The 27,500-nt window shown below is 43.2% G+C and overlaps 2 protein-coding genes and 1 non-coding gene across 4 annotated transcripts in view; 2 read left to right on the forward strand and 1 right to left on the reverse strand.

Annotated features, from left to right (window-relative positions):
- The window catches only part of LOC143137591 (plexin domain-containing protein 1-like), a 35,209-nt gene extending 18,593 nt beyond the window's left edge, over positions 1-16,616 (forward strand). The window contains exons 4-12 of one of the 2 annotated variants that reach the window (XM_076297838.1): positions 1,756-1,878; positions 2,594-2,712; positions 4,858-4,957; positions 6,393-6,488; positions 7,237-7,318; positions 7,453-7,513; positions 9,034-9,160; positions 11,075-11,235; positions 14,781-16,616. In XM_076297838.1, coding sequence (XP_076153953.1) covers positions 1,756-1,878; positions 2,594-2,712; positions 4,858-4,957; positions 6,393-6,488; positions 7,237-7,318; positions 7,453-7,513; positions 9,034-9,160; positions 11,075-11,235; positions 14,781-14,903 — 992 coding nt within the window. In that variant the 3' untranslated portion in view covers positions 14,904-16,616. The remainder of the gene's footprint in view (positions 1-1,755; positions 1,879-2,593; positions 2,713-4,857; positions 4,958-6,392; positions 6,489-7,236; positions 7,319-7,452; positions 7,514-9,033; positions 9,161-11,074; positions 11,236-14,780) is intronic. The other variant, XM_076297839.1, reaches the window with a different exon arrangement.
- Positions 16,617-19,718: 3,102 nt separating this feature from the next.
- trnac-gca (transfer RNA cysteine (anticodon GCA)) lies at positions 19,719-19,790 on the reverse strand. The gene has a single exon. It is a non-coding gene; the product is annotated as a tRNA-Cys (tRNA).
- A 706-nt stretch (positions 19,791-20,496) lies between these two features.
- The window catches only part of LOC143137592 (LIM and SH3 domain protein 1-like), a 28,228-nt gene continuing 21,224 nt past the window's right edge, over positions 20,497-27,500 (forward strand). The window contains exons 1-2 of the mRNA XM_076297840.1: positions 20,497-20,771; positions 25,432-25,526. Of these exons, the coding sequence (XP_076153955.1) occupies positions 20,703-20,771; positions 25,432-25,526 (164 nt within the window). The 5' untranslated portion in view covers positions 20,497-20,702. The remainder of the gene's footprint in view (positions 20,772-25,431; positions 25,527-27,500) is intronic.

Genomic DNA, 27,500 nt, shown 5'->3' on the forward strand with positions numbered 1-27,500 from the left:
TTTAACGTCTTAGAGAGAGAGGGGGGGAGAGAGAGAGAGGGAGAGAGAGAGGGAGAGGGAGAGAGAGAGAGAAAGAAAGAGACAGAGGGGGGAGAGAGAGAGAGAGAGATAGGGAGAGAGAGAGGGAGAGAGAGAGAGGGAAAGAAAGAGACAGAGGGGGGAGAGAAATAGAGAGAGAGAGAGAGGGGGATAGAGAGAGAAAGAGAGAGAGAGAGAAAGAAAGAGACAGAGGGGGGGAGAGAGAGAGAGAGAGATGCCCCTGCTTCTCCTACTTTTGCTCCTGCTGCTCGACGGTCCAGTCAGCTAGGCACTGTGTGTGTGTGTGTGTGTGTGTGTGTGTGTGTGTGCGTGTGTGTGTGTACAGCCGGGCACCTCAGCACTGACCCTGGCCTCCTTCTGTCCTCCTCAGCTCTTACATGATCAATGCAGCCCCCAAAGGCTGGTTACCCCCCCCCCCCCACCTACTCACACACACACACATACAGACACAGGCACATACACATACACACACACACACACACACACACACACACACACACACCACAGACATACAGACACAGGCTCATACACATCACACACACACACACACACACACACACACACACACACACACACACTCACACACACCACAGACATACAGACACAGGCACACACACCACAGACATACAGACACAGGCACATACACACATACATACACGTACACACACTTACACACACACACACACACACACACACACACACACACGTACACACACATACAATCTCTCTCTCTCTTTCTCTGTGTGTTTCACTCTCTTCCAGACACACAAGCACGTACACACACACGTACATCACACAAACTTCTCATATGCACACTCTTTGTCTCCTATTGACTCACACACACACACACACACACACACACACACACACACACACACACACACACACACACACAAACACTCCCTCTGTCTCTGTCTCTGTCTCCCTTCTCTGCTATGCAGCCAAAGTCTCCCATATCCATCTCCACACCGCAGGCTTGTCACAGTTGTCCTTTAATGAGGACAAAGACTAGGGAGCCAGAGTCCTGGATCAGTGGCTTCTCCTTCGATCTCACCCGGGGTGTCGGCACAGGACGGAATCTGAAATAGGACAGTCGGACTGCCGAGTCTGATCCCGCCTCAGCCGTCTGATAGAGCGGAATGGTGAATTAGAAATTCCCTGCGTGAGCTGCAAATGCATTTAAAATGGATCAGATGACAGAAACATGGAGTGGATTGAATGCAGAAACAAATCCAATCCTATCCATTATGGATAAGATGAATTGGACGCATGCATAGTTATGCAGGGGGGGGGAACTGTTTTCTGGCATCTGAGACAGTGTTTTGGTGGAGGTTCTGTGATGTTGCTCGTTGCTTTGTTATTTTGAATACTGTTTTATGGCAATTTTGCTGCCTGTTACAAATTCAAAACAGTTAACACATGTCTCTGATTGGAAATGTGCTTTCCATAATAACACATTTGTTTGGAAGATGCTACAACTTTATGAAATCCAGAAACTGCCACTTCAATCAAGTGAATAAATTGCTACAAAGTTAATAAATTACTTCACTGTTATTATGTTAATGACGTATTACACTGCATTTTTACAGTAACACTTAGAATTACAACACTTCAATCAAGTTAAAGAATTACACCACTGGGTACGGCAAGAGATGGGTGAATGTGAATGTTAAAGCCAACTGGAACAAATTATTTGACCTCTGACCTTTATTCCAGGGTTCATTTTCACTGGAGAGATCACACACCGTATGTTGACGGCCACCCAGTACATTGCCCCGCTCATGGCGAACTTTGACCCCAGTTTCTCCAAAAACTCCACCGTACGCTACATGGACAATGGTGGGTATTCCGATAACGGAAGGATGGGCGAAGAGAAAGAATGAAATAGAGAGAGAGAGATTGGCTATTGATTTTCTTACAGGAGGATATAGCAATCTTAGCAGTTTTCCCATTGACAAAAATGTAACGGCTAACTAGCTTTAGCTTGGGTCAAGTGTATCACTCTGAAACAGTCATCTTTTTCCCGTATATGGAGATGAACTGTGACGTGCCTGTCAAAGTATATTTTTTTCATTTTAGACCTTAGTGGGTGTCGTCATAATTTACCAAGCAGTGGGGAAGATAGTAAAGATCATAGTAGTGGTAGTCTAACTGAAATAGACTCGACAGGTTTCACAAAATAGCCACTTCTTCCATACACTCTTAAAATGAATGTGTTGTCCCTATCTGGCCACAGAGATATGTTAAAAAACAACGCAAGTTGTGTTGTTTTCAACACATATTGTGTAACAAATAAAAAAGGAAACAACACAAATTGTGTTGTCCCTATCTGGACACAAAGATGTGTTAAAACAACGCAAGTTGTGTTGTTTTCAACACATTAATTTTAAGAGTTAAAAAAACTAGCGTCCAATGCTTAAGTCTCAGACCCCACTGCCACTGCATTTGTCCCACCGGAAGATTGAAATTTTCTTTGTCAGATGATATCTGCTATTGTACTGTACTCGTACACCTGGCCCAGGATGACCTTTGACCTCTTACTGTTGACCTTTAGGTGACGTGTTTGTGGTCCAATGGGATAAAGTCCGAATTCAGGGCCGAGAGGCTGCTGGACCGTTCACCTTCCAGACCGCCCTTTTCAGCAACGGCACCATCGTCTTCGGCTACAGAGATGTAAGACCTGCAGGGCCCCAGTTTGAATGACGGGCAACGTGCAAAGTCTTAAGCTTTAACCAAAGCTAATGTAACATCTAGGCAACATCAGTTTGTTAATTTAACACCATAGTCAAAACCTCAATGCTCCCCACATGCCACATGGTAACTGTAGTTCATGCACAATGTTTACAATGTTGCCTTTTGCTTGCCTTTTCAATTTAGTTAAATCAAGATTCACTGATGATAGGCCTCATCAAATGATTTCTTGAACCCATTTTACAGAAATGTCTCTCATATGGAATTACAATAAACACTTTATAACTAGGGGTGTAACGGTACACAGAAGTCACGGTTCGGTTCATACCTCGGTTCGGACATCACGGTTCGGTACGAGTTCGGTACAATGGAGGGAAAAGCAAAACAAAAATGCAGAAAGCATTTTTTTTTGTACATGTCTCAGGCTGTACCACCTAGTGTCATACAGTCTCTTCCCTGAGCCATCTGCAACAGCCTGAAGTGTGTAAGATGTAGGCTAAACAGTACAAGTACCCAGACTCCATCTGTAACTTGTAAACAAAATAAGACAATCAGCTATAAAACTGAAAATAGGCCTACAGCATCTCTTATTTCTGAAAGTGCAAATTACATAGAAAAATGATTTTTAAAAATCCACTTAAGCAAGACCTTCAACATCTGTGTTTAGTTGTATATGGAAGGGTCTACAATTTGCCTCAATATTTTTTTTATTGTGTGTAAAGTAATAATCTAGCCTACTAACTGTGAAAATATCACACTATTTTGCCTTTTTTTTAAAAACGAAATGGCTCCTTTCATTTCATAAACAGACTACAACTAGAAGTCACGTGACTTTGCCCTTTGACGTTAACTCACCGTAGCATGGTTTGTTTATTAGCCTGGTTAGCGTTGTCACTTTATTTTACTGTCTATGCACTTAACACTACCAGAACCTCATGTGAGAAGTTACAAGTTACCCCAACATAAAGGTAATTACCACGCGACTTACATAGCTTTCTGTCATTACGAAATCATTTAATGTAAGCCATAGGTTTTGGCCCTATTTGTATCCAAAGGCTGCTGAAGCGCAGGGGAAGGTAGCCTACATCATCTGGCTGATGGCTTCGAATATGTGTAGCATTTTTTCCACTCACATACCCAACAACTGCTGAACAACGCCGACACACAGTTTCATCTTATCCACCACTCTTTCGCCTGTACTAACGTTACTGTAACTGAAGTTCTCAAACTTGCGATCTTAAAGAGACCAGCGGATCCTCTAACTCTTGTGGGTCTAACCTTAGTGCTGCTAATGACTGACGGACTCGACCGACGACCTGACAAAAAAAACATAGGCGCCAATCAGAGCTTCAGAGCTAAAGCAAGGCTACAGATTAGCGTTAGGTGTCGCTAAAGAACTCCCGTAACTCTCGCTGCTTAACAGTAATTGCGCATGACATTAATTAATCCGCACACGAGTTTTATGTATTTTTATACCGTGTATTCTCCGTGTAAATGCATGCACCGAACCGTGACGCCCGTACCGTTTCGGTTCAATACGAATACATGAACCGTTACACCCCTATTTATAACACATTATTATACTACTGATATGACCGTGTTGTAAGAGTGTTTTAGCTGACATATCTTGTAAAAGCTTTAATAACATTCACTATTAATGGTACTATGACTCTACCATGTTACTGCGCATCAACACTACCATATTGACCAATCACAGACTGCATCTGCCATGAGACGTTTATGAAGGTTATTATGTCACAATTATGATGGAGAGTTGAGGCGAAATGGTGAAATTGTCATGTCTGCTCTGAATGATCAATTTTCTGTTTCCATTCATTTCTCTTCTCTATTTTCCTATTTCTCCACTGCACCCTCCATGCCATATCTCCCTCTTTTCTTCCCAACACCACCCCCATCCACCCCTGATACCCCCCCCTCATACCCACCCCTGATATAACCCCTGATACCCACCTCTGATACAAACCCTCATACCCACCCCTGATACCTACCCCTGATACAACCCCTGATACCCCCCCCCTCATACCCACCCCTGATACCCCCCAATCCACATCCACCTCCTCTTCCTCCCCCCACCTCCTCCTCCTCTCCTCCCCTCCTCCTCCTCAGGTTCCTTTGGGTGTGGAGCAGATCAACTCCACGGAGCACCCTGTGAAGGTGGGCCTGTCTGATGCCTTCATGGCTCTCCCCTCCTCACCACAGTCTCCAGGTCAGTGGGCCACTGTACTCCATCACCACAGACAGGTTAATGTACACAACACTAGAAAGATTTCAGTTTCACATTTATTCATTTAGTCCACCATAGTCCACCACAGTCCCCCATAGTCCACAATAGTCACCCACAGTCCCCCGTAGTTCACAATAGTCCCCCACAGTCCACAATAGTCCCCCACAGTCCACCAGAGTCCACAATAGCCCCCCACAGTCCACAATAGTCCCCCACAGTCCACCAGAGTCCACAATAGTCCCTCACAGTCCACCAGAGTCCACAATAGTCCCCCACAGTCCACCAGAGTCCACAATAGTCCCCCATAGTCCACAATAGTCCCCCACAGTCCACAATAGCCCCCCATAGTTCACAATAGTCCCCCACAGTCCCCAATAGTTCCCCACAGTCCCCCATAGTTCACAACAGTCCGCCACAGTCCCCCACAGTCCACAATAGTCCCCCAGTCCACCCTAGTCCACAATAGCCCCCACAGTCCACAATAGTTCACAATAGTCCCCCACAGTCCACCATAGTCCCCGATAGTCTACAATAGTCCACCATAGTCCATAATAGTCCACCATAGTCCCCCACAGTCCACTACAGACACACAGACAGCTGGATATAGACAAAACTAGAAAGATTTCAGTTTAAGATTTATTAATTTTAGTCCACCACAATCTACCATAGACCACTACAGATACAAAGACAGCTTAATGTAGACAAAACTAATTCAGTTTAACATTTATTCATTTTAATTTATGCACATAGCAGATGCTTTTATCCAAAGCAACAACAATATGAGGAATAACATTCAAACTACCTTGCAAAGGAGACCTTAGGTAACAATTATTACTGCTACAATAAATACTACTAGCTCAGGATGAGAGTGCAGACGTTTCAGTAGTTCAATTAAAGTGAATCAATTAGATGAATTTCTAAATCTATGATAAGGCGGCACAGATTAGCTGCATTCATGCGAATTACCACAAGACTAAGAACTTAACAAATACGTCTATTGGGAGAGATCACAGACTTAAGGGAGAGACTGAGAATAATCTGGCTTTGCGTTTGTGTTGGCTAATAGAATCCACATGCATACTTTGTTGTGGTTGGCCAATTATAAATTCACCCCAAACACATGGCACGTCAGAGTCGGTATTTATTTTATGATGTGTCAGCTGTCCCATGAAGGGCTTGTAACTTTAAGTTGAACATCGAGTCCCACTTCATCATGCTCTATACAGCTTCATATTGGGTGGGGGTGTGTGTGTGTGTGGGGGGGGGGTGGGGGGGGTTACAACCCTCCGGTACAGATTATTGAGGCGGTTACACCCCCCCCCCTCCCCCATCCCCCCATATTTTATGCCTATGTATCCATAGTAACTGTATCTAAATCCCAGGATTCAGAACTTGTTTTTGCCTGTTTCTCATACAGACACAAAGCGCAGAACCATATACGAGTACCACAGAGTGGAGATCGACACCACGAAGATCATCAATCATTCGGCCTTTCTGTTCACACCGCTCCCCAGTGAGTTGAATTCAGTGAATTGGCATGATCATTTAAACATAAACAGTGTTGCCAAAGCACACACTACAAATGCACTTCCTTCTTTCTATAACCATTATTATAGTTTATTTTTTCTATAATGACAGATCAGGATGTCTTTATATGTCTATATGCACAAGAATGTGATGAAGCAATCTAATTTCTGAAAGACAGTAAGATCAGTTATAAATGGCGTCAGTGCTTCATTATTATGTACAGTGATGTCCATTCATATGTTAATATTGGTGTTGGTGTTAAAAGTTTTGGTTAGAATGGGAGTGAGTGGTCCATATTAGGCCTTATATATATTTATAGGTCTGTTGGTGGCAAATGTTTTGTTATAATAGGAATGGACGATTCATAGTACATATAGGCTTTTTACATTTAGTCATTTTGCATGTAGTCATTTAGCTGATGATTTGATCCTAAAGCGATTTACAGACATAGGTACAATAAAGGTGCGATAAAGGTGCAGTACCGCTAGGATACTGTTAGTGCAGCAATAAGTACAGCTCACATAAAATAGAATAACAGTTCAAGCGAAGTCCAGTGAGGGAGAAGAAGGATAGTCAGGATAGAGAGGAAGGTATTTATTTATTTATTTATTTATTTATTTATGGTCAAGGTCTGTTTGTGTTTACATTTTCATTCTTTCTTGATTGTGTTCCTGTTCACCATTATGTTCATGTTTATGAGTATACAAATAAAACTGCCTTGTCTTGCCTTTCAGCCTGTTTGCAGCACACCTCCTGTGAGCTCTGCTTGACGTCCAAACTGACCACAGACTGTGGGTGGTGTAATACCCTACAAAGGTGTGAAGGCCAGCCTACTTTGCCTAACTGCCTACTGTGGTGACATGCCCATGCACCTCATCACTGTGTGTGTGTGCACATGTGTGTCTGTGTGTGTGTGTGTGTGTGTGTGTGTGTTGTAAATCCTATTGCAGGTGTTCAGATGGTATAGATCGCCACAGGCAGGAGTGGTTAGATTATGGGTGCCCAGAGGAGGTAAGTCGAGTGGAAAATTCACACCAAAAACACATTCATTTATTCACTCAAACTCACTCTCTCTCTCTTTATCTCTCTCTCTCTCTCTTTTTATCTCTCTCTCTCTATATATAAGGTATAAGGTGTTTTATGTATGAATGTATTTATGTATGAAAGGTGTTGTGTATGTATCAGGGGTGTCATAATTTCATGGTTTGAGGACTGATCCAATAAATGGATGTTAAACATCTACCTCACTCTCTCTCCCTCCCTCTTTCCCTCTCTCTCTTTCTCCCTCTCTCTCCCTCCCTCCCTCTCTCTCTTTCTCCCTCCCTCCCTCCTTCCCTCTCCCACTCTCTCTTTCTGGTCTTCATCATCTGATCTCTCTCTCTCTCGCTCTCTCTCATACACACACGCACACACACACACACACACACACACACACACACACAGTTAATGACTGTTTTTGTAAAGCAGTCATTTACAGCTGTCAGCTACAGAGTGGCACCTCTGAAACATAACAAATCTAGTCTGCAAGACACAAGAACTCGCAACAGTTTTCCTTTGAGGAAGAAAACATTGTTCTGTCTCTCTGAACAAGGAACAATCATAACACTTCTCAGTACTGGAATTCTTCCTTGGAATTCATGTTCAAAATATGCCAAACCACTTTCACAGTCATGATTAATATTTAGCAATCTGCTGTTCATGTTCACTGTGACTTGAGTCCCCCATCATACCTAACATAACCATATCCAGTGTTTCCCACAGAATTGAATTCTATTTGTGGTGGTAGGTTTGCAGAATTAACATGAATGCAACAGTTTTTTAACAAATTATTGCAGTGTGGTTATAATTCTAACCAGATTTAAGCACAAGTTAGTACAACCAGAAAAATTATTGTGTGGTGGTCAGTGTTGATATTGTGGTGGGCCGCCACAAATAAGTCAATGTATGGAAAACACTGATATCATAAATAAGTCACGACTGATGCTTCGTACTGTTGTTTTGTAACAGATATCTAAGTGTACAATCATTTTAGCTTTATCTTCAGCCCTCGTAATATTTAGTGTTTTGAGGTTGTATGTACACTGGCTGTTGTCATTTTTATGCAAACAGTTATAACAGCTGTTATAACAGTTGTCCATATTAGACCTGACTGAGGACAGTGTATGATTATGTCCTTGCCTATTCAATACATAATTATATGACATAATGGAGGGTACAATGGGCACAGCTCCCAACCATATTAAAGGAGAATTCTGGCGATTTTTCACATAGATCTCTGTTTCTCGAGGTCACCGAGTACTGTCGTTACAAAAAAAAACCCCAAAAAACCCACATCTGTTCTACTTAACTCGAGTTGCTGCAGCCAACAGCTAAACAGTTAAACAGCCAACAGTGCTAAACTCATGTTCATGAGTGATGACCTCGAGAGATAGAGATCTATGTGAAAAATCACCGCGTTGCATGAACGTGGGACACGGTGTTACTCTACCAGTAGTGCTAGCAGTTTAGTGGTGTTTGGTCTGCCTCTCTAGGCCAAGGACGAGACCTGTGAGGACTACACTCAGGGGGGGTCAGACACGACCGCGGCCCCCTTCACCCCCACTGCCCCAGATGCAGACCCCACACCCGTGTCCCACCCTGAGAGGCCGGTGACTGAGGGTGAGTGAGTGTGTGTGGTGTCTGTGTGTGTGTGTGTGTGTGTGTGTGTGTGTGTGTGTGTGTGTGTGTGTGTGTGTGTGTGTCTGTGCCTGTGTGTGTGGTGTGTGTGGTGTGTGTGTGTGTGTGTGTGTGTGTGTGTGTGTGTGTGTGTGTGTGTATGCCAATGTGTGTGTGTGTGTGTGTGTGGGATTTGTGTGTGTCTGTGCCTGTGTGTATATGTCTATGTGTGTGTGTGTGTGTGTGTGTATGTGTGTGTGTCTGTGCCTGTGTGTTTTGTGTTAGTGGTTGCGGTTTGTTTATGAAACTGATTTCTTTAATAAAGTCATATAGTTCTACTAGAATGTAACTTTAGAATATTACCATTCAGCTCCTGCCATTATGTACTGTGGTCATGGTAACAGTTGCCCTGGGATGCATTTACTGAAAGTGCTGGTGAACAAACTACCATCATTACCACCATCCTTAAACGAAAGGCACACTTCATTTCATCATTCACTCTCTCTTAATGTGACCGTGGCGGTTTGGTTTCTCTCAACAACACTTTCAGGAAATACAGTCTAGAGACCACTGATATAAAACGGTCAGCATTTGATGGGGGTATTTATTTACAGGTTGTTTAAAATGATGTAACACAGTCACAAAACTGCCATTGGCTGTTGAAGCACACACAATGTTGTTCCCCTCTCTGTATGTGCATGTGGTTTAGAGTTTACTGGCTATGCAAAGTTAAGAGTCTCTCCACATGTGTGTAAAATGTAAACTGAACACATTTGAATAGAACTTTTTGCTCCTCTACCATCTTAGTATGGCCCATCTTTGCATGGAGGCTTTCGGCTAACTGACCACTATCCTGTCCCCTCCATCCTCCTGCCTGTCCTGTTCTGTCTGTCTGTCTGTCTGTCTGTCTGTCTGTCTGTCTGTCCTGTCTGTCTGTCTGTCTGTCTCGCTGGTCTCACCCGTCTCTCTCTTCGCTTCGACGCTCTCGTCCCTCTGCAGATGACACCAAGCGCCTCTTTCACTACCATGGCAACGGTGAGTTGGCCAGTGGGATAGTGTGGTCTCGGCGTGACTGGCTTGGTTGCTACCTGGCTGGCTTGGTTGCTACCTGGCTGGCTTGTGCGGCAACAGTCACAGGTGTTGGTAGCGGGTGGTAGCATGTAACTGTTACTGTCTCTGTCACCATGACCAATGGTGAAACTGCACTTTAGAGAACAGTGAATTGAACTGAATTGAACCCTGATCAACTTTATTATGTGAAATTAGGTACAAATATTTGCACCACAACTGTGTGCAGTGATCTACTTTGACAGTTAAAATCAGTCATTGTATTTAAAAACGCATAATGTAATTTGGCGATTGGACTTGGCCAAAAACATTTCTCAACTAAAAAGTGCTTAGTCATGTAATTTGGCTAAAAAGTGCTTAGTCATGTAATTTGGCTAAAAAGTGCTTAGTCATGTAATTAAGCTAAAAAGTGCTTAGTCATGGGAAATGTGTCCACTCTGTGGACAGCTGTTCCCTGTGTGGATTTGGATCTGTTTGTTTTAGTACCTGGTTCTCCTGTGACTGTTGCATAAATGCCCAAAACCAATTTATTTACATGATACGCACTGAACTGCATGTCTGTCTATGTCACTGTGGCTGTTAGTGTGTGTGTATGAGAGAGAATTAGTGTGTGTGTGTGTGTGTGTGTGTGTCATGTGTTCCTACCACATCCCTCACATTGGCGTCTCATTGTCGTGTCTTGAAGTGACTGTTTGACTCATGCACCACCAACCATGCTCTCATGTCTGTTTAATCTCCTGCTGCTGGTGATCTTTGTTTGTGATTTGGACTCTTGAGTGTCTCTGAGTAGCTTCCCCTCACGTTTGCCCCTGTTGGGTCTTTTTGTCCTCCCTCTGCCCTCCCTGTCAGACCTGCAAACGGGCTCTTCCGGCCAGGAGGAGGCGCCGGAGCACACGGCCATCATCGCTGGCGTGGTGGCGGCGCTCGTCCTGCTGGTCTTCCTCACCCTGCTGGCCGTCTACTACATCAACACGCACCCCACTGTCGCCCCACCATTCTACCTCATGCAGGTAAGACAAGAGAAAATTCCCTCAATGGAACAATGGAATCAATGGAACTTTTTTCCATGGCAGCCATATGGCAGGTCCAGGTGTTACTAATGACTAATAAGGATCTGATTGTGCTGCACTTAAACTAAACAGAGACTCCATTAACATATTTAGTAACACCTGTGCTTGCCCTACTATTTCATATCAAAATGGCCGCTGTGGAAAAGGTCTATCTATACAGCACTATCAGAGGAGCTGTGGTCCACGTGGCTACAGCATCCATACCACACTCAGGTCCTGGTGCCCACAAGGACCTGGGTTTGAATCTGACCTGTGGTCATTTCCCGATCCCACCCCATTTCTCTCTCCCACTTGCTTTCTGCCTGTCTCTCTTTACTGTCCTCTCTGATTACAAAAAAGCATATACAGTAATTTCCTGTGTATTAGCCGCAATGTGTATAAACCACAGGACAGTGTTTTATGCAAGTTATAAAAGAAACAAAACCATATTACTGTAATACCATATTAACTGGCCCCGTGTATTAACCTTATAGCTGAAGAAATTTTGCAAAATCAATGTATAAGCCGTGGCTAATAGTAAGGAAATTACAGTACTTAAAGAAATAAAAGAAGCAATCTTTCTATCTACACCCAGGTCCGATTTGTAGAGGGGGACGGTGGGGATTTCCCCCCCTCTGGTTTTCCTATCCCTACCTCTGCTAAATTATTTTTATCCCCGGTGGGGACAACATTTATCCCCCTCTGCCCCTCATATTGATTAATGCTACTTCATATAAGTAAAACGCTGCAACGTGAGAACAGTCTAGTAGGCTAGCCTACATAATAATCTGACATCAGAAACGCACCGTCAGCACTCATGCTGCTGTGCTGACACAGTAGCTGCGTGATAACTTAATTTGGCCTTGATCGTGCAGGACATTTCAGAATGTCGAGTGTGTAATCCACCATAAATGGCTAGTTTCAATGGAAAAGTTAGCTGGAAAAAATGAAAGAATACGAGAAGGATTCAGTGAAGCATATCGTCATATTTTAGAACCTTCAAAATTAGAAAACTGATGCAACTGAGATGGAGGACAACTGCACGTAGAGTAGAAATAGGCCTATTGTCCGAAGGAACTTACATTAAATGAGGAGATATTTGCTGAATGTCACAAAAAGTGTTACAGAAATTGCTTGGCATCGCTTATTCAATGGCTCTCTACCGAAACACCTGTAGTTTGTGGAGGACGAACGAGAAAGCACTCGTTTGATAAATCAGCCAGTAGGCTAGGCCTAGTAGACAAATAACTTTCAGAAATAATCTGTACTGCAAAAACGAATGTTGGTGGGTATTTAAACTATCTAGCGGGTGTTTTAACAGCTGCAAATAGAAGCTTCATGGTCTTTATGTTCTGGTTCGTAAAATATTTTCATAAAACTTCAAGTTGCTAGCCTAGAAATCTAGACGCACCCTAGCGGCGGCAAATTAATTTGCTCAGCTTGTACGTCTAGTATCGAACCATAGGAATTTCTATTGGCTTAACACCGTGGATGACGGCCAATCACAGCGCTCTATTTCGTTAGAGAGTCTTAAGGCGGGCTTAACAGGATAACGACATCCTGCGACGGTGAACAACAAGGAAGGTGGCTATGGCAAACGAAGAGCGGTTGTTTGAATCGGCGTTGGCGTCAACTTTGGAGGAGTTGGACTTGTGCTTTTCTTTGAAAGTAGATCAACACAATGCACTTAAGTCATTCCTTTCGAAGAAGGATGTATTTGCCGTTTTGCCGACCGGATACGGATATGGTCGTAGCGCTGGCCTATTGCATGCCTAGGCAGTTTGAAAGACAATTCTCTGCCCGCCCCTTGGATTAAGCGAGGTGAATGATTCGATGCCAGACTATACATGTCAATGATATAGGATGGCCCGCCAGGCTATCAAGTTGCCCTACTCTCCAAACTCTTCACTGCACTGTAGCCAATTAACTGACAGTATGATAGTAGGCTATTTATTTTCTGTAGGCTATAATAAACACATTTATTTTTTCAACTTTTGCAATATTAAGCACTTGGCTACTGAACGCAAATCAGCAGGAGAGAGAATGCACGTAGCCTACGCAGCGTGTAGCGCAATGTGCTATTTGGTTACCAACAAACACTGTTAGCCAATTCACTAACTTAAGACTTCAGTGCCATCATATACAACGTTTTTTTGCACAACAAATACAGAAAGGATGGAGGCAGCAAAAGTAATTTCTGACCGTAACTGTTCTTGCCCCATCTGAAAGAGTAATTTCAGATGGGGCAAGAACAAGGTGAATTTGTATGCTTGTCAAAACGTAGTCCTACCCTGCATTAGAGGAGCTGATCATCATACCAAACACACTCGCTGTTTAAAGTCATACACCACGGTAAACTAAAACTAAAATGTTACAAAGGTGGCAATATTAATTTATTAGCCATGACATTACTAGGCTATGAATCGTTCGTTCATTTTTTATTTTATTTTTTTTTGGGGGGGGGGGGTTATAAACTTATTCAAAACCCCCCCCCCCCCCCCCCCCCTCTGGTTTATACACAAATCGCACCCTGTCTACACCTTCATCTGTCCATCCATCGTTACATTGTCTGACTGGACCAGATGGGACTTTGGCACTGATGTGTTGAAAGGCTGCTCTGGAGACACCTTGTGGAAGACTAGAAGCAGAGACTTTCTAATGAGGAGACACAGCACTCAAAGAATCCTCCATAGAAATGCATGGGGTTAGTTTGCAATGCCAGTATGGCAGTTGTCTACACATAGGGATGGGTAGTATTTATGATACATGTATTTAAAATATGTACTTCAAATACAAAATAGAATTTTGTAATTTGTATTTTATTGGGTTGAAAAAAATGGCTTTGTATTTTGTATCAAAATACTTTATAGGTGTGTATTTTTGTAGTTTTTTGGTAAAAAACAATACTTTTGGTGATGTAATGACATCATAAAAGTGCAAAACAATGAATGTAGTCTCTCACTGGTGCTGATTTAGTAATTTACCAAGAGCTGTTGTGATCCGAAAATTAAGATTCTGGAAGATGATTCAGTGCAAGAAGAATAACATGTAGGTTGCTCACACACACACAATACAACCCCTCTCTCACACCAATCTTAAGTTTCCTGAGAATTTCAGTTTTTTGAGAATTTTAACCATCAGTTTCTTACACATCCACATGGTTCCCCTGCAACATTGCTCAAAAAGTTGCCTGATTATTTTAAGGCAATGCAACTGCTTTAAGCCCACATTTTGTGGATCTCAATAGGTTCTGTGGTTAATTTGTACCAATTGACAAGTTCAGTTGTGAGTTTGTGAGTAGATCTCTGATCAGTAGGCTATGAGATGTTACAGGCAGGTCTTCTTCTTGTCTTCTTTATTTAACTGACATCCTAAAAAAATGCCCACACTTAGTGGCTTCTTCAGGGCACGAGACAAGTGTGTGACTACAGTACATCAGACCACTGCCCGATCCCAGTCATGTGCCTTTCGTTGACCTCTGACCCTTCCTGTGTGTTTACTGTCAGCAGCGCCGCACCAATAACTACTGGCCTTCCATGAAGTTCCGGAACCAGGGCTGTCATTCCAGCTACGCGGAGGTAGAGCTCGGCCATGAGAAGGAGGGCTTCATCGAGGCCGAGCATTGCTGAGGGGTTGGGGTGGGTCTTCTGACACCCAGGAGTTGGACTAAGGCACCAGTGGAAGTGGTGTGTGTGTGTGTGTGTGTGTTTGTGTAGGGGGAGAGGGTGTTTTTTTTTGTTTGTTTTTGTTTGCTTTTCAGGGGGTATTTTGTTTGTTTTTGTTGTTTTCTTTTTGTAAAGTTTTTTTTTTAATGGAACACGGAACAAGACAATGGCAAAGCCATTGAGGGGATCTCATGGAAAAGAAAGCAATACACCACACATACAAATACACACACACACATACACACACACACAGACACACACACACACACACACAGAAGAACTTTTCGTGTCAGTCAAATTACCAGTAGAATTCCTAACCAGATTCTGCATCTCCTGCTTCACCTTGCGGTCCCTCTCGCTTTAACTGTTTTTTTGGGGAGGAGAAGAAAACAAAATGGCCGTGGAAAAGGGGAGCACATTATGGAACTGTGAAAAGATGGAGCTGACATGAGCTGATTCACTATCATCATCACCCCCCTCTCCCCCCCCTACACACACACACACACACACCTCCTCGTCTATAAAATCTGTTCCTCACTCCCTGTTCAGGAGGGCTGGCATTATGGGCCGTGGTCAATTTAACTGCAACTATTGTACAATACCTTATATCTTTGTAGTGTTCTTGTTCTGTTTGTTTTTCAAAGAGGATATTTCATGTTTTCTAAAAAAAAAAGATAGGAAAGGAAAGAAAAGGCGGACGTCGTGTTGAGCACCGACTTATGTTTTCATGCATATTACTCTGTTAGTTACAAGGACTGGACTGCACTTTAGTTTTTATTATTTTTGTCTGGTTTTTTTTAAGAATGTGGTTGTGAAAGCACATCAATATCAATAAGAAGTGTTTCCTGATCACGCAGTAAGAAAAAAGAAAGCTTTATGAACAGGCTACCTGGCCAAACCAAACCTTTCACTGAATGTGTTAAGTTCAACATACTGACTGACACACATGATGGCTGAACTGTGTGGCCCTGATCTGGCTCACATGTGGCCCTGATGTGGCCCTAGTCTAGCTCACATGTGGCCCTGATGTGGCCCTAATCAAGCTCACATGTGGCCCTGATGTGGCCCTAGTCTAGCTCACACGTGGCCCTGATGTGGCCCTAGTCTAACACATGTGGCCCTGATGTGGCCCTAATCTAGCTCACATGTGGCCCTGATGTGGCCCTAATCTAGCTCACATGTGGCCCTGATGTGGCCCTAATCTAGCTCACAAGTGGCCCTGATGTGGCCCTAATCTAGCTCACATGTGGCCCTGAAGTGGCCCTAATCTAGCTCACATGTGGCCCTGAAGTGGCCCTAGACTAGCTCACATGTGGCCCTAGACAAATCTCTTCCAGTGACAGCTATCATCTGAGACAACTGAGAAATAAAGACACCTCAGACACAAGAAGCTGCTTCAGGTGCTCTGAGAGGTTGATGACCTTCAAAGTTGACCTGCGGTCACTGAGAGTTCACTTCACACCATTCTATTTCCCATTGTACCATTCCAGTTACGATTGTGAGAGAAGAGTATGCTTGTCCCCATGTGACCACTCCAGGAAAGACTTTCTCCAGGTCTCTAAACGTCTCTGTCCAGCCTGTCCACCGACTGCCATAGGAACGTGTCATTGCAACATTGTATTTCTGCCATGCAGCACGCTATGAGTGAATCAATAAAAAAAAATCAGTTGAACTGTACTAAGAGGTCTATTTTGAAACATGCTGCCTCCAACGGTTTGTGTCTCTTCGTCTCTGTTCTCTTGTGTGACCAATCAATTCAAATCCATTGGTGATGTCATCAGACAGAAGGTGGAGAAGGTGGAATAAAAGGTGGAGATTTGGAACTTTTGAACACTTTGGAACACTGATGGGTTGCCTTAGAAACACTGACAAAGTCTTCATAGAGCAGGGGTGTCAATCATAAGGCCCAGTGGCCAGATCAGGCCTGCCAGCAGGTTTGATACGACGCAGATGTTTTGGGTAGGAAGGGAAAATTAGAAAATATATATATATATTCACATCCAGTCGTCTTCAACAATGTGTAATAAGCAATATCTCTATGATATGATAAATTGATTAAACCTACTACAAACCATTCTCAGCAAGAAAGAGGCCAAAATAACTGACATGAAAGTAGGGTGTTTCAAGAGAGAAAGAGCAGTATATGACAGCAGTACATGATTTGTACTCATAAGTGGGTGCAGTAAAGGAGTATATAATCAAACAACACTCTGATACCCTTTCTGGGGGAACTTTTTTCAGAACCCACTTTGGACTTAGAAGAATTTTTGATTTTCCCATTAATTTCAATAGGGAAACTTCAAACGGCTATATCTCCGGAACGAAATGTCATAGGTCAAATTTTCCGCCTCCCCAAAACCGGCCACGAGGAAGCCGGGGAACTTATCCGCATGTCACCTTCCGTTCTCGAGATACAGCAGAAAAATGATAATGACCATGACGATCCCCCCACAAGGTCTCATTCCAACAAATCTGGCTCACTGCTTAACATATATGTTTGTCACCCCTGTTGTAAATGGTTCTTTGTGGCTATTACGGGGTCAGATACATATTACAAAACATTTCTGGAGACTTCACATTTTGTCTAAATGTGTATGGGAGAGAGATTAGATTGTTTTTTTGATTGGTTTTGATCTGACACACTCTAAATCAGGCCAGTGCTTTGTGTCCTGAAAGAAGAGCAGAAACGTACACAGAAGATTTAAAAAGAAAACAGCAAAGGTGACAACAACAGGTGTGTTTATTTTAAGAGGAAATTAACCCTTTTCAGAAGGCACCATAAGGTTGTGCTCTCCAAGACGTACTTATACTAAAAACTTAAACAATTAACTTTTTGTAAATTTGCTTTGTTCATCTCCGGTGTACCTGCTTATTTATTTATCTATTTGTATCCTTTATTTTACCAGGTGAGTCCCAATGAGATCTTACTGTACATCTCTTTTTCAAGGGAGCTCTGGGTCCGCAAGTAAAAAGAACATTAAGAACAACAACAGAATACAATGACAAGATGGGACAACAGAATACAATAATGACAGGTCCACACACAATAAACAATAGGATACATAACACAACATACATAACTAAATAAATACATTTAACAACAAATACATATGAAGAGTTCAAAAGCAAAACCCTCTAAACGCCACCTGCGGTATTCTGTGTGTGTTTGTGTGTGTGTCTGTGTGTGTGTGTGTGTGTGTGTGTGTGTGTGTGTGTGCAATGGATCAAAACGAAAAAAGAAGAAAAAAACTCTGGCTAATCCTATATGACACTAGCGGCAGTCATAATAATCACTTAGATGTAATCACATCTGGTTAGGATCCGTTAATGTTCCCATCAGTTGATGGGACACTGCAGCACCGTCTGCAAGGCCTACAAGAGATTATTAAATACTTCTTCGATTTGCCATTCAAATCAAAAATGGTTAGATGTCTATCCCTTAAAATCATACAAGAAACTTGTCTACTGGTAATTTCACTGAAATCTCCATTTCACTCTGGTGCAGTCACAATGGGTTAGAGAGAGCGTTTCCATGGAACCACTTGGGCAGCACATTCACATTCGCATTTAGTCATTTAGCTGATGCTTTATCCAAAGCGACTTAGAAAAAAAAGGGAACTATCAAGGTACAGTAGGACTAAGACTAGGACATATTAGTGCATAGAAAGTGTACTGACTATGTGCTTATGTTGCTGCAGTGTTTTTTTCCTGTTCCCACACTGTAGGCTACTCCCCACAGGAGCATAGTCTGGGAGTTGCTTTTTCCCCTCCCTTCTCCTCATGTCATGCTGTATTTTTTCCAATCCCCTGTCTTCCTATCCTGTCTACCCCCTTGTCATATTGTATATGTTTGTGTAATGTGGACAGGTTGATGGTTAATTTCACTGGTATGACTATGAGACAATAAAGGTAGTACTACTACTACTATACTACTAGAAGGTATGGGGTGAGTGAGGAAAGAAGCAATGAAGAGAGGAGCACATTATTGGTAGTTAGTGCAAGTGACGCTGCTGTTAAAAATGAACTTAGTCCAGGGTGCAGTTGTTTTGGTTTGAATACTATTTACATGACCACATCATGGAACCATGGTAATAGTCACATAAAGGGCCAACTCACAAAGACAAAATGAGAAGTTATTAGGGTTGTAGGCTAACGTTTTGATTCCTAAGCAATGGAAAATAGAGCTACGTAATACTACTAGACATGGTTTTCTAATGAAAACATAGATATACATATCACCCCATGTGTTAATAAATTTGTATAGGCTAACATAGAATATGATAAGAACTGATTTGTAAAAAAATAAATGTTGATTCAATGGCAATGGCACTAGCCTACTGAAGAAAGGAGACATTGGAGATTACATGCTGTAGTAGACCTGTGTGAATGGTCATGTGTTGGCCTTTGCTGTCTTGTCTTCTGCCAAGAATCACCTTTAATTATTCAATTGTAGTTTCTAAAGTTGTTCAATTTCAATTGTGTGTGTGTGTGTGTGTGTGTGTGTGTGTGTGAGTCAACGTTACCTTGCTAATTGCAATATTTTTCTCCATCAAGCACAATTTCTTTCGCAGGTAGCCTATTCTTTGGACCAAAATTAGCCTAGTTATGATTGAACGAAAATTAGCTTGGAATGCGAGTAGGCTTATGAACAAGACCAGGATAGCGCTGATTGTTATAAAAGGAATTAGTCCTAGGCATATCAAATGGAGAAACGATTTAATTTGACTAGATTCGCTCACGCCTTTTAGCTACCAAAATACATACTGATGAATGAAAATGAGGGGGCACCCGGATTTGAACCGGGGACCTCTTGATCTGCAGTCAAATGCTCTACCACTGAGCTATACCCCCGATGCACATACAGAGGGAAACATCGGTAAATATACCAACGTTTTTCAGTGATTTTACGTGTTTACCTACATGTTTGCAGAAAAGGTGTCATAGGTTGTTCGTCGTGCATTTTCATTAGTGAGAATTGTCTTTGTGCGCAAATTAGGCTACTTACATGAAGAGTAATGTAATGTTACGCTACATGTTTAACCGAGAAGACACGTAGGCAGCAACGAGTGTCTGTTCAGTTTTCTGACACTAGAGGGCAATATAATACATTATCGTGAAGTTGGGAGTAGACTTGATTAATCATACCGCACACTAAAGCTTGTGACTTGTATAGTAAATCGGTTACGTTTAGGATTCTCAAGGACAGTGTTTTCTTTGTAGCCTACAATGGAAACTTCTGTCTGACAAATCCGTAGGCCTACAAACCTAAATTCGCATTTTTACTTCCTACTTTGAGGAGCATGTCTTGCTTCTGTCTGTTCTGCAGTGACCAACCCACTTTGCTATGCCAGTATGAAAACTGATGCTGTTACAATGCCCCTAGTGTAATTATTTTATAGCATAAAGACACAGGTTGACCCCCATTCTTCTTTACGAATCTGTACACATACGATGTGCACTCCATATAAGGTTGTCAGGCTGTTTGGGGTATTTCTTTCCAGCCTAGGTACCGCCCTTCTCTCGCAAAAAAAGCCGTTCCTACACTCGCCACATTACCGCGCGTGTATGAGCTGGTTGGGTCGTGAACGCGCCCATTGCTGAAACGCTGACAATCTGCAGACTTTCTATTAGCCTGCCCATAATCAACATATCACCTCTGGTTGCATTCAGTTTAGTATTCCGCTTGAAACCTTAGCTATAGCATACTGACTGGTCATTTTGGTATCCTTTATTTTTGGGGAAATTGTACAGTTACCTGCCAAAATGAATCCGCCGTGTAGCAGATGCAATAAGACCGTGTATCCAACTGAAAAAGTAAATTGCTTGGACAAGGTAAGAAATTATGTCTAAATACTCCAATGCGTAGCCTACCAATTAGACTAACATTAACATGATTATTAATTTATTTAGCTCTATGCTAACGGTCTAGCTATGGCATGCGGATAGACATATGGCAATAATCAGCGTCCAATATTGGAAGACTTTTGTTGCAATTTTGCTTTACAATTTCATCACAGACAAGTTCTCTTGTAGATCGTCTTCTTCTATGCTCAGCTAAACCGTTACAGGCACATACGCTGACTTGTAAGCTTTTGTCTCAATGAGTGATACAAGATGTTTTACAACATAGCAAGAACATTGTCTGCATTGCATAGGTCTTCACATACGTCTTTAGTAGCCCTTTTGCCGAGTTTGTAGCTGGCAAAGTTACATTTTGCAAAACTGAAAAACCACTTCCTGTTAAAGGGGCTCGCAGCAGTGCATGCCACAAAGGCAAGTTTGGCAATGCCTTTACATTCATTGAGAAGCTCAAAGCAGTCTCAACATGCGATACAATGTTTCACTCAGAAAGGGTCTTACAGGGATGTCAGCAACATTGTCACCACGGGTTTTTGAGATATCGGTAAAAAAAGCATTACATCATTTAGCGTTAAGCTAACTTTGGCCTCATCGGCTTCAGTTGCGTCTCTGCTGTGGGCGTAGCCGCTTCTCAAAACCTCAAATCCTGTAGCTCTTCATGACATTTAGAAAGATTTCCCTTCACTCGTCCGCTTTCAACCCGCCCAAATCTGAGCGCGACCTGATAAAATGATCCACTTTGTTCATGAGGCTTTTATGTGGATGTGGCTCAGGCCTACCTGGTGTTCATAACAAAAGCATGATGTCTACATGGCCCAAAATGACCCCAGCTCCACACCTGGACTGGAAATAGAGCCGATAGTCACAGTACAGCTGTTGACTAGACTTTGACCTCTACATCTTGAGACCTTTTGTAGTGATCCACTTGACGGTTTTACCGAAGTGATGGCTTGACAAACTCTTGAAACCCCCTCGCATTTTTAGCTTGCATTTGCCTCCAACGCAGAGGAAGATGCTATTTTTGATATGGTATGCGATACATTTGGCCGGATGTGGCCTATTATTCCTAGACCAGTTTTGCTTATGTATGTGTGAAAGAGTTTGAGCAAGAAACGGGCACGCACGAACACTGAGATGTATTGTTCTAAGTCTGTCTCTATGATGATCGACTGAACTATGTGCAGAGTAGACCATGTTGTCATCAACCACTTCCCCTCGCCATGTTTTGGCTGCGCTGACTCAAGGCTGTTGACATAGGTTACTTTAATCAGCTTTAGCTGACCTGAGCACATCAATTCTGTTGAATAAGATGAGAAAGACTTTAAGCAAAGCATAGGGACCATGGCCTACAATCCCCTTCCAAAATCAGATAGGCCTACATTAGGACTGTATTCCCTCACTCTTACTGGCCATAAGTTGACCTGACCTCAATAAAAAAACACAAACTAAATAACAAACAAACAAACAAACAAACAAAAAACTATCCCACAGTTGCTGGGGTAACCCAGTGATTCAGGACCAGCTGAGCAATGTTGTTCTGTGCGCTGTTGTTCCGTGTTGTGTGAGTGTGCGGAGAGAGAGAAAAGAGAGCTCTCTCCTGGAATTTTCCCATGCTGTCATCATCACAGATTGCCTAGAAACAGCCATCTGATACCCATTTGGATGGTTCTCCGTGGCTCGGTCACACTGACTTTAGCTGGGTAGGCTCTCTATTGTGTGTGTGTCAGTGGAAGACACACAAGAGGGTGAGCTGTTTGGCCCGTTTGTGTGGGTATTAGCAACTGGAACATGCCAGCCGGGTCCAAACTTTGTTTATCTCCCTCCAGTGCCGGTCAGTCATGACAACCCAGGCGTTTCCATCAGGTTTGACAGATGAGGTGTGAGGTTCTTTGTTGTCGAGGTAATTTGCATTTAGGCCCCTGTGTGTGTGTGTGTGTGTGTGTGTGTGTGTGTGCTTGCTCATGCAAAGGGACACTAGGCCTAAGTGTTATTGCCCTCTCCTCATTACTAGCCCGCAGTGGTAGGTGAATATTTTCAGTAAAAATCAGTATAGGCCTACCAAAGTAAAACAGGAGGCCCAGTCACACTGAGATGAAGTTCAATCAGGATGTAGATTTATGCAGCTGTGCACAGGAGAGAGGCAATTCACAAGAAGATGCACAAGGCTCTCTAGTGTGAGTCTCTAACTCGACACAGAATGATTCTAAGCTTAAATAACGAACTTATCATGACAAAGCATTAATTAGCATATGGTGACAAGGCATTTCTCACTGCTGAGTCAGAAGATAGATTATCCTAATCATGGCCTACATCATGGCATTGACAACATAGGAGAGACATTAAATTAGTAGTGTCGAGATGATAAGGATGTTATTAACCTAGCTGCCTTTTCTTATTCCTGTCTGGGAATACAAAGTTACACATACGCTAGTATCATATCACACAGAGAGAAGTAGGACAGCTAGCCTAATTCTGTGTGACTAGTCTTAAGTGACTAACTAACGAGAAGCATAAGAACATGAAACCACATACTGGGATATTAGAAACCGTCCTGTTTCGCACTCGCTCTCTCAGTATTTAACCTGGTCACACCTCACAGTGGCCTTTGCAGACGTCCGCCCCCCCACACCTCCTGAAACTCGGAGTGTCTTTGACACGTATCCAAGGCCCGTGTCCTCCTTCCCATGATCCTCTGCTCCAGCGGAAGTCCCACGGAAGTGGTGGTTCTGTGGCCCCTTCCCAGGGGGTGTGTGCTGCTGTCTCCACAGGCTCACGCTCCGCAGTGTCCTGGATTTCCTCTCCTGGTGAGGAGACCTACTTCAGCTGCAGCAGGCCTGCGTGCTAAACTGAGACGAGTTGTCAGGTGCTAAACACCTCCACTGCAGTGCTGTTCCTCTGGTTCTAGAACAAGGGTTCTCCATCGGTTCTCCGTTGCCTCTGGAGCACCTCTGCTCTGCATGTTCTCTCTGTCCATGTTCCAAACACATTGATTGGGGGCTGCTGTTCCTCCGTAGAACATGTGTAGGTCTCTTTGTGTGTACTGTACTAAGTGATGGAACTTACTTTTATACTTGGTTCTGTTGTTTGTATATGTTTTTGTACCGAAACATTTATTACAGGTACACTAGGCAAGATTTTCACCTTTACGAAGTCAATTTGACGGTAAACATACTTGTAGGTGAATCGTTCACCTAGCTATTCAGCATAGACATAGCCAAAAATACCTAAACCTGCATAGTGTACCTTTAAGCTGTTTAGTCCTTATTTTTGTAGCACTTTGTGTGGCCATGTCTATTCTGGGGAACCCCTGGTCTGTTTGCTCATATCTTTTGTTTACATGCTCCAAGCCAAACTGATTGTGATCAGCAGAATTGAAATGTTTGAGGCAGATGTGGTCTTCAGCATTCTTGAGTAAACGAGTGTCCATTGACAAGCTCAGTCAGCTACATACTGTAGAGCAGAGTGTTAGTTTTGCACAGAAATGCAAGAATGGGACTTAATAGGATTGGTTTAGTTTTCAGAGATAATTCTCCCTCTAAGTTAACTCAGTGATTTTTCAGAGATAACTCCCAGTTAGCCATGTGCTAGTCTAATCAGCCAGGTGTCTTAACCTAGCAGTGTAGTGACTGATGAAGATCACCATATACTCTGTGGTGGCACTGGAACATCGGGCAACATTCCTGTGCAGAACCTGAGCTTTTACACATCCACAGAGCACTGTTAAATATCAACACAGGGCTCCTGTTTGGGGTGGAAAGTCCCTCCTTAAGGTTCTTACCTTTGCCATATAACCTTGCCCATTCACTGTGGGCATTATTAGTGGCTAGGTACATAAGACCCTCCCTAAGAAGGCAAAAGCAATAGTCTCTTTTGGTTTTGGGAGGGTCAAAATATTTGCACAGTGTTTTGTTTTTGAGCCGTGTGGCGCTGCCTACAGTAAGTTCTGTGGTTATGCCAAAAAAAAAAAAAGTGCACGCCCCCATTAGCCACTGCATAATTGCCACTAGATTAGCGGCTAGACTAGTAGTGCATGAGTCCTTGCAGTAGTTTCAGAGGAAGGTTTTGGACACGCACCGCGTGGTTCCTCTCCTGTCTGGAGTTTGGGAGGAGAGTAATCTGCGTCCTAAGTGTAAATGAGGCGTGGTGTGGGGGTGTGGGGGGGGCTTGCAGATGGAGCTTCTGACGGAGACAAGGAACAAGAGTCCCATTAAAATGCCACAGGCGATCAACTGGAACCATATAGGTCACAGGCCGAATGAGAACTGCTGTGTTTGAGGGAGTCTTTTTTTTTTTTTTGAGAGGGGTGACAGTCTGGCAAGGTCGAAGGTCGAAGGTCCCTGCATGCCTGTTCATCAGCATTCAAGAGCCCGAGAGGGACTTTTCCTTTGCATTCCACTTCAGCAGCTGGCTTAGTTTCTGCTCGCTAGTGTGCCGTTGCTGAGCAAAAAGTGAATCCAAACTTCTCTGGAAGGGAAAAAAAAAAGCATTGGATTGCGACATCTCCATTATTGCTTTTGTAACTCTAACCCCCCACTCTCACTCTCTCTCTCTCTCTCTCTCTCTCTCTCTCTCTCTCTCTCTCTCTCTCTCTCTCTCTCTCTCTTTCTCCCTCTCCCCCTTCTCTTTCCAACAGTATTGGCACAAGGGGTGTTTCAGCTGTGAAGTATGCAAGATGACTCTCAACATGAAGAACTACAAAGGCTTTGACAAGAAACCCTACTGCAGCCAGTGAGAACTTTAACGTTAAATCATCTCTTCCTCTCTTTCTCTCTCTCTCTCACTCACTCACTCACTCACTCACACACACTCTGTTTTTCATTCTGCAAGTGTTTCTTGGTGTTAGTCTGTCACATAGGCCAAGAGAGTCTTGACTGGTACAAAGTTGAGCTTGAGATGAGATGAAGGCCTGTTTTGCTGCAAGGGGTTTCAGGCATCTTTTGCACTGCACCACTTGTTCCACCACTGTGTGTGTGTGTGTGTGTGTGTGTGTGTTGTGCCTGTGTGTGCTTTTTTTTGTTGTCCTCCAAAGACTCCTTCCCAGCATGTTGGGGCCTCTCCTGATTTTCTGTTACTCTCTTCACACACACTTGGCGTGTGTGTGCGTGTGTGTGTGTGTGTGTGTGTGTGGTGAGGCCTTCACTGTTTTTTAACACACCCTAACAATCGAATGTCTGTTGCTACATCTGTTTATGTCCTAATCCAAGTGGAGATCATTGATCTCACACACACACACACACACACACATGCCATCTTATACTCTTCAGTGATTGTACTGTGTCTGCTCTCATCATTCCCTATAAACACATCAGCCTCTGTTTTACCACACACAGAAACACTCTTGCATGGACAAACAAGCAGCCTGTTTTTTCAAGGGCAGAAAAAGATGACTCGTTGTTTTCTTTAAGAGGTCCCTTAACTTCTGCAGGGATGGGCAAATTCCCCTCCAAACCAAATCAACCCCCCCCCCCCCCCACACACACACACACACACAAACAAACTGTTTTTTTCTAGATACAGCCGGTGTGTAAGGACGACGGTCATGTTATCTCAAAGAGCCCTTTTAGGAGCCATAAGAGCTGGCGGTCAGGGCTTTGGCCCCTCGTGCGCGCACTGGCAGGCAGGTCCGACTCCATTTCCTTATCCCTCAATTGACGAGTGGACGTGACCCAAATATCTCGGAGCCAAGGGTCAAAAAACGATTGGAGTTTTGAGGGATTGTGAAATGTTGGTGTCGCTTTTAGTGTGGCTGCTGGTATTAGGATGTAATTTAGCTGAGTACAGTATGTGTGAGTATGGACTGAGGGTTAGTGTGGCTGCTGAGTACAGTGTGTGTGAGTATGGACTGAGGGTTAGTGTGGCTGCTGAGTACAGTGTGTGTGAGTATGGACTGAGGGTTAGTGTGGCTGCTGAGTACAGTGTGTGTGAGTATGGACTGAGGGTTAGTGTGGCTGCTGAGTACAGTGTGTGTGAGTATGGACTGAGGGTTAGTGTGGCTGCTGAGTACAGTGTGTGTGAGTATGGACTGAGGGTTAGTGTGGCTGGTGGTATTAGGATGTAATTTAGCTGAGTACAGTGTGTGTTAGTATGGACTGAGGGTTAGTGGACGTAGGAATGTGAGTGGTGGGGGGGATCAACAGTCAACTTTAAGAATCCTGCAAAACCTGGCATAGCACCCGGTGTTAATGTCACTAGGTGGGCTTACGTGGGGTACGATCTATTCCGATCAGGCTTACAGGCGCTCCAGAGTCTTTGATTGGAATAGCCGTTGTTGCTTTGCTTTTCCTTGAGAAGATGATGCAATCCGATTGACCGTATACACGGCTGTTCGGTCGGAATAAGAACAGGGTATACCATCTCTTTCATTACGATTAAAATTCGAATTGGTTTGGCGGTTTTATTCCGATCAAGGTGTTTATAGGTATCATTTTTATTCCGACTGAGCCATTTTTCCTATTTTAATCGGAATAAAAGTGTCTATGTAAAGAGAGTGTCATGATTGAGTCACCATTTATCAATATTTTCCAAGGTCTTATTCAGTGTGTGTGTGTGTGTGTGTGTGTGTGTGTGTGTGTGAGAGGAAGTGAGTGAGAAACCATAATACTTCTATAATGCAGAGAGTTTCTGGAGCTGTTTGCTGTTTGAAGTGTGTGTGTGTGGTGGGGTATTCACTGCAGAGTGAATATTGACACCATATTGTGGATA

This window comes from Alosa pseudoharengus, unplaced genomic scaffold, assembly GCF_046254945.1.
Source record: "Alosa pseudoharengus isolate Yale_2024_CS ecotype anadromous, Long Island Sound unplaced genomic scaffold, YU_APseudo_1.1 YU_APseudo_1.1_scf_21, whole genome shotgun sequence".
In the NCBI taxonomy this organism is placed as follows: Eukaryota; Metazoa; Chordata; class Actinopteri; order Clupeiformes; family Clupeidae; genus Alosa; species Alosa pseudoharengus.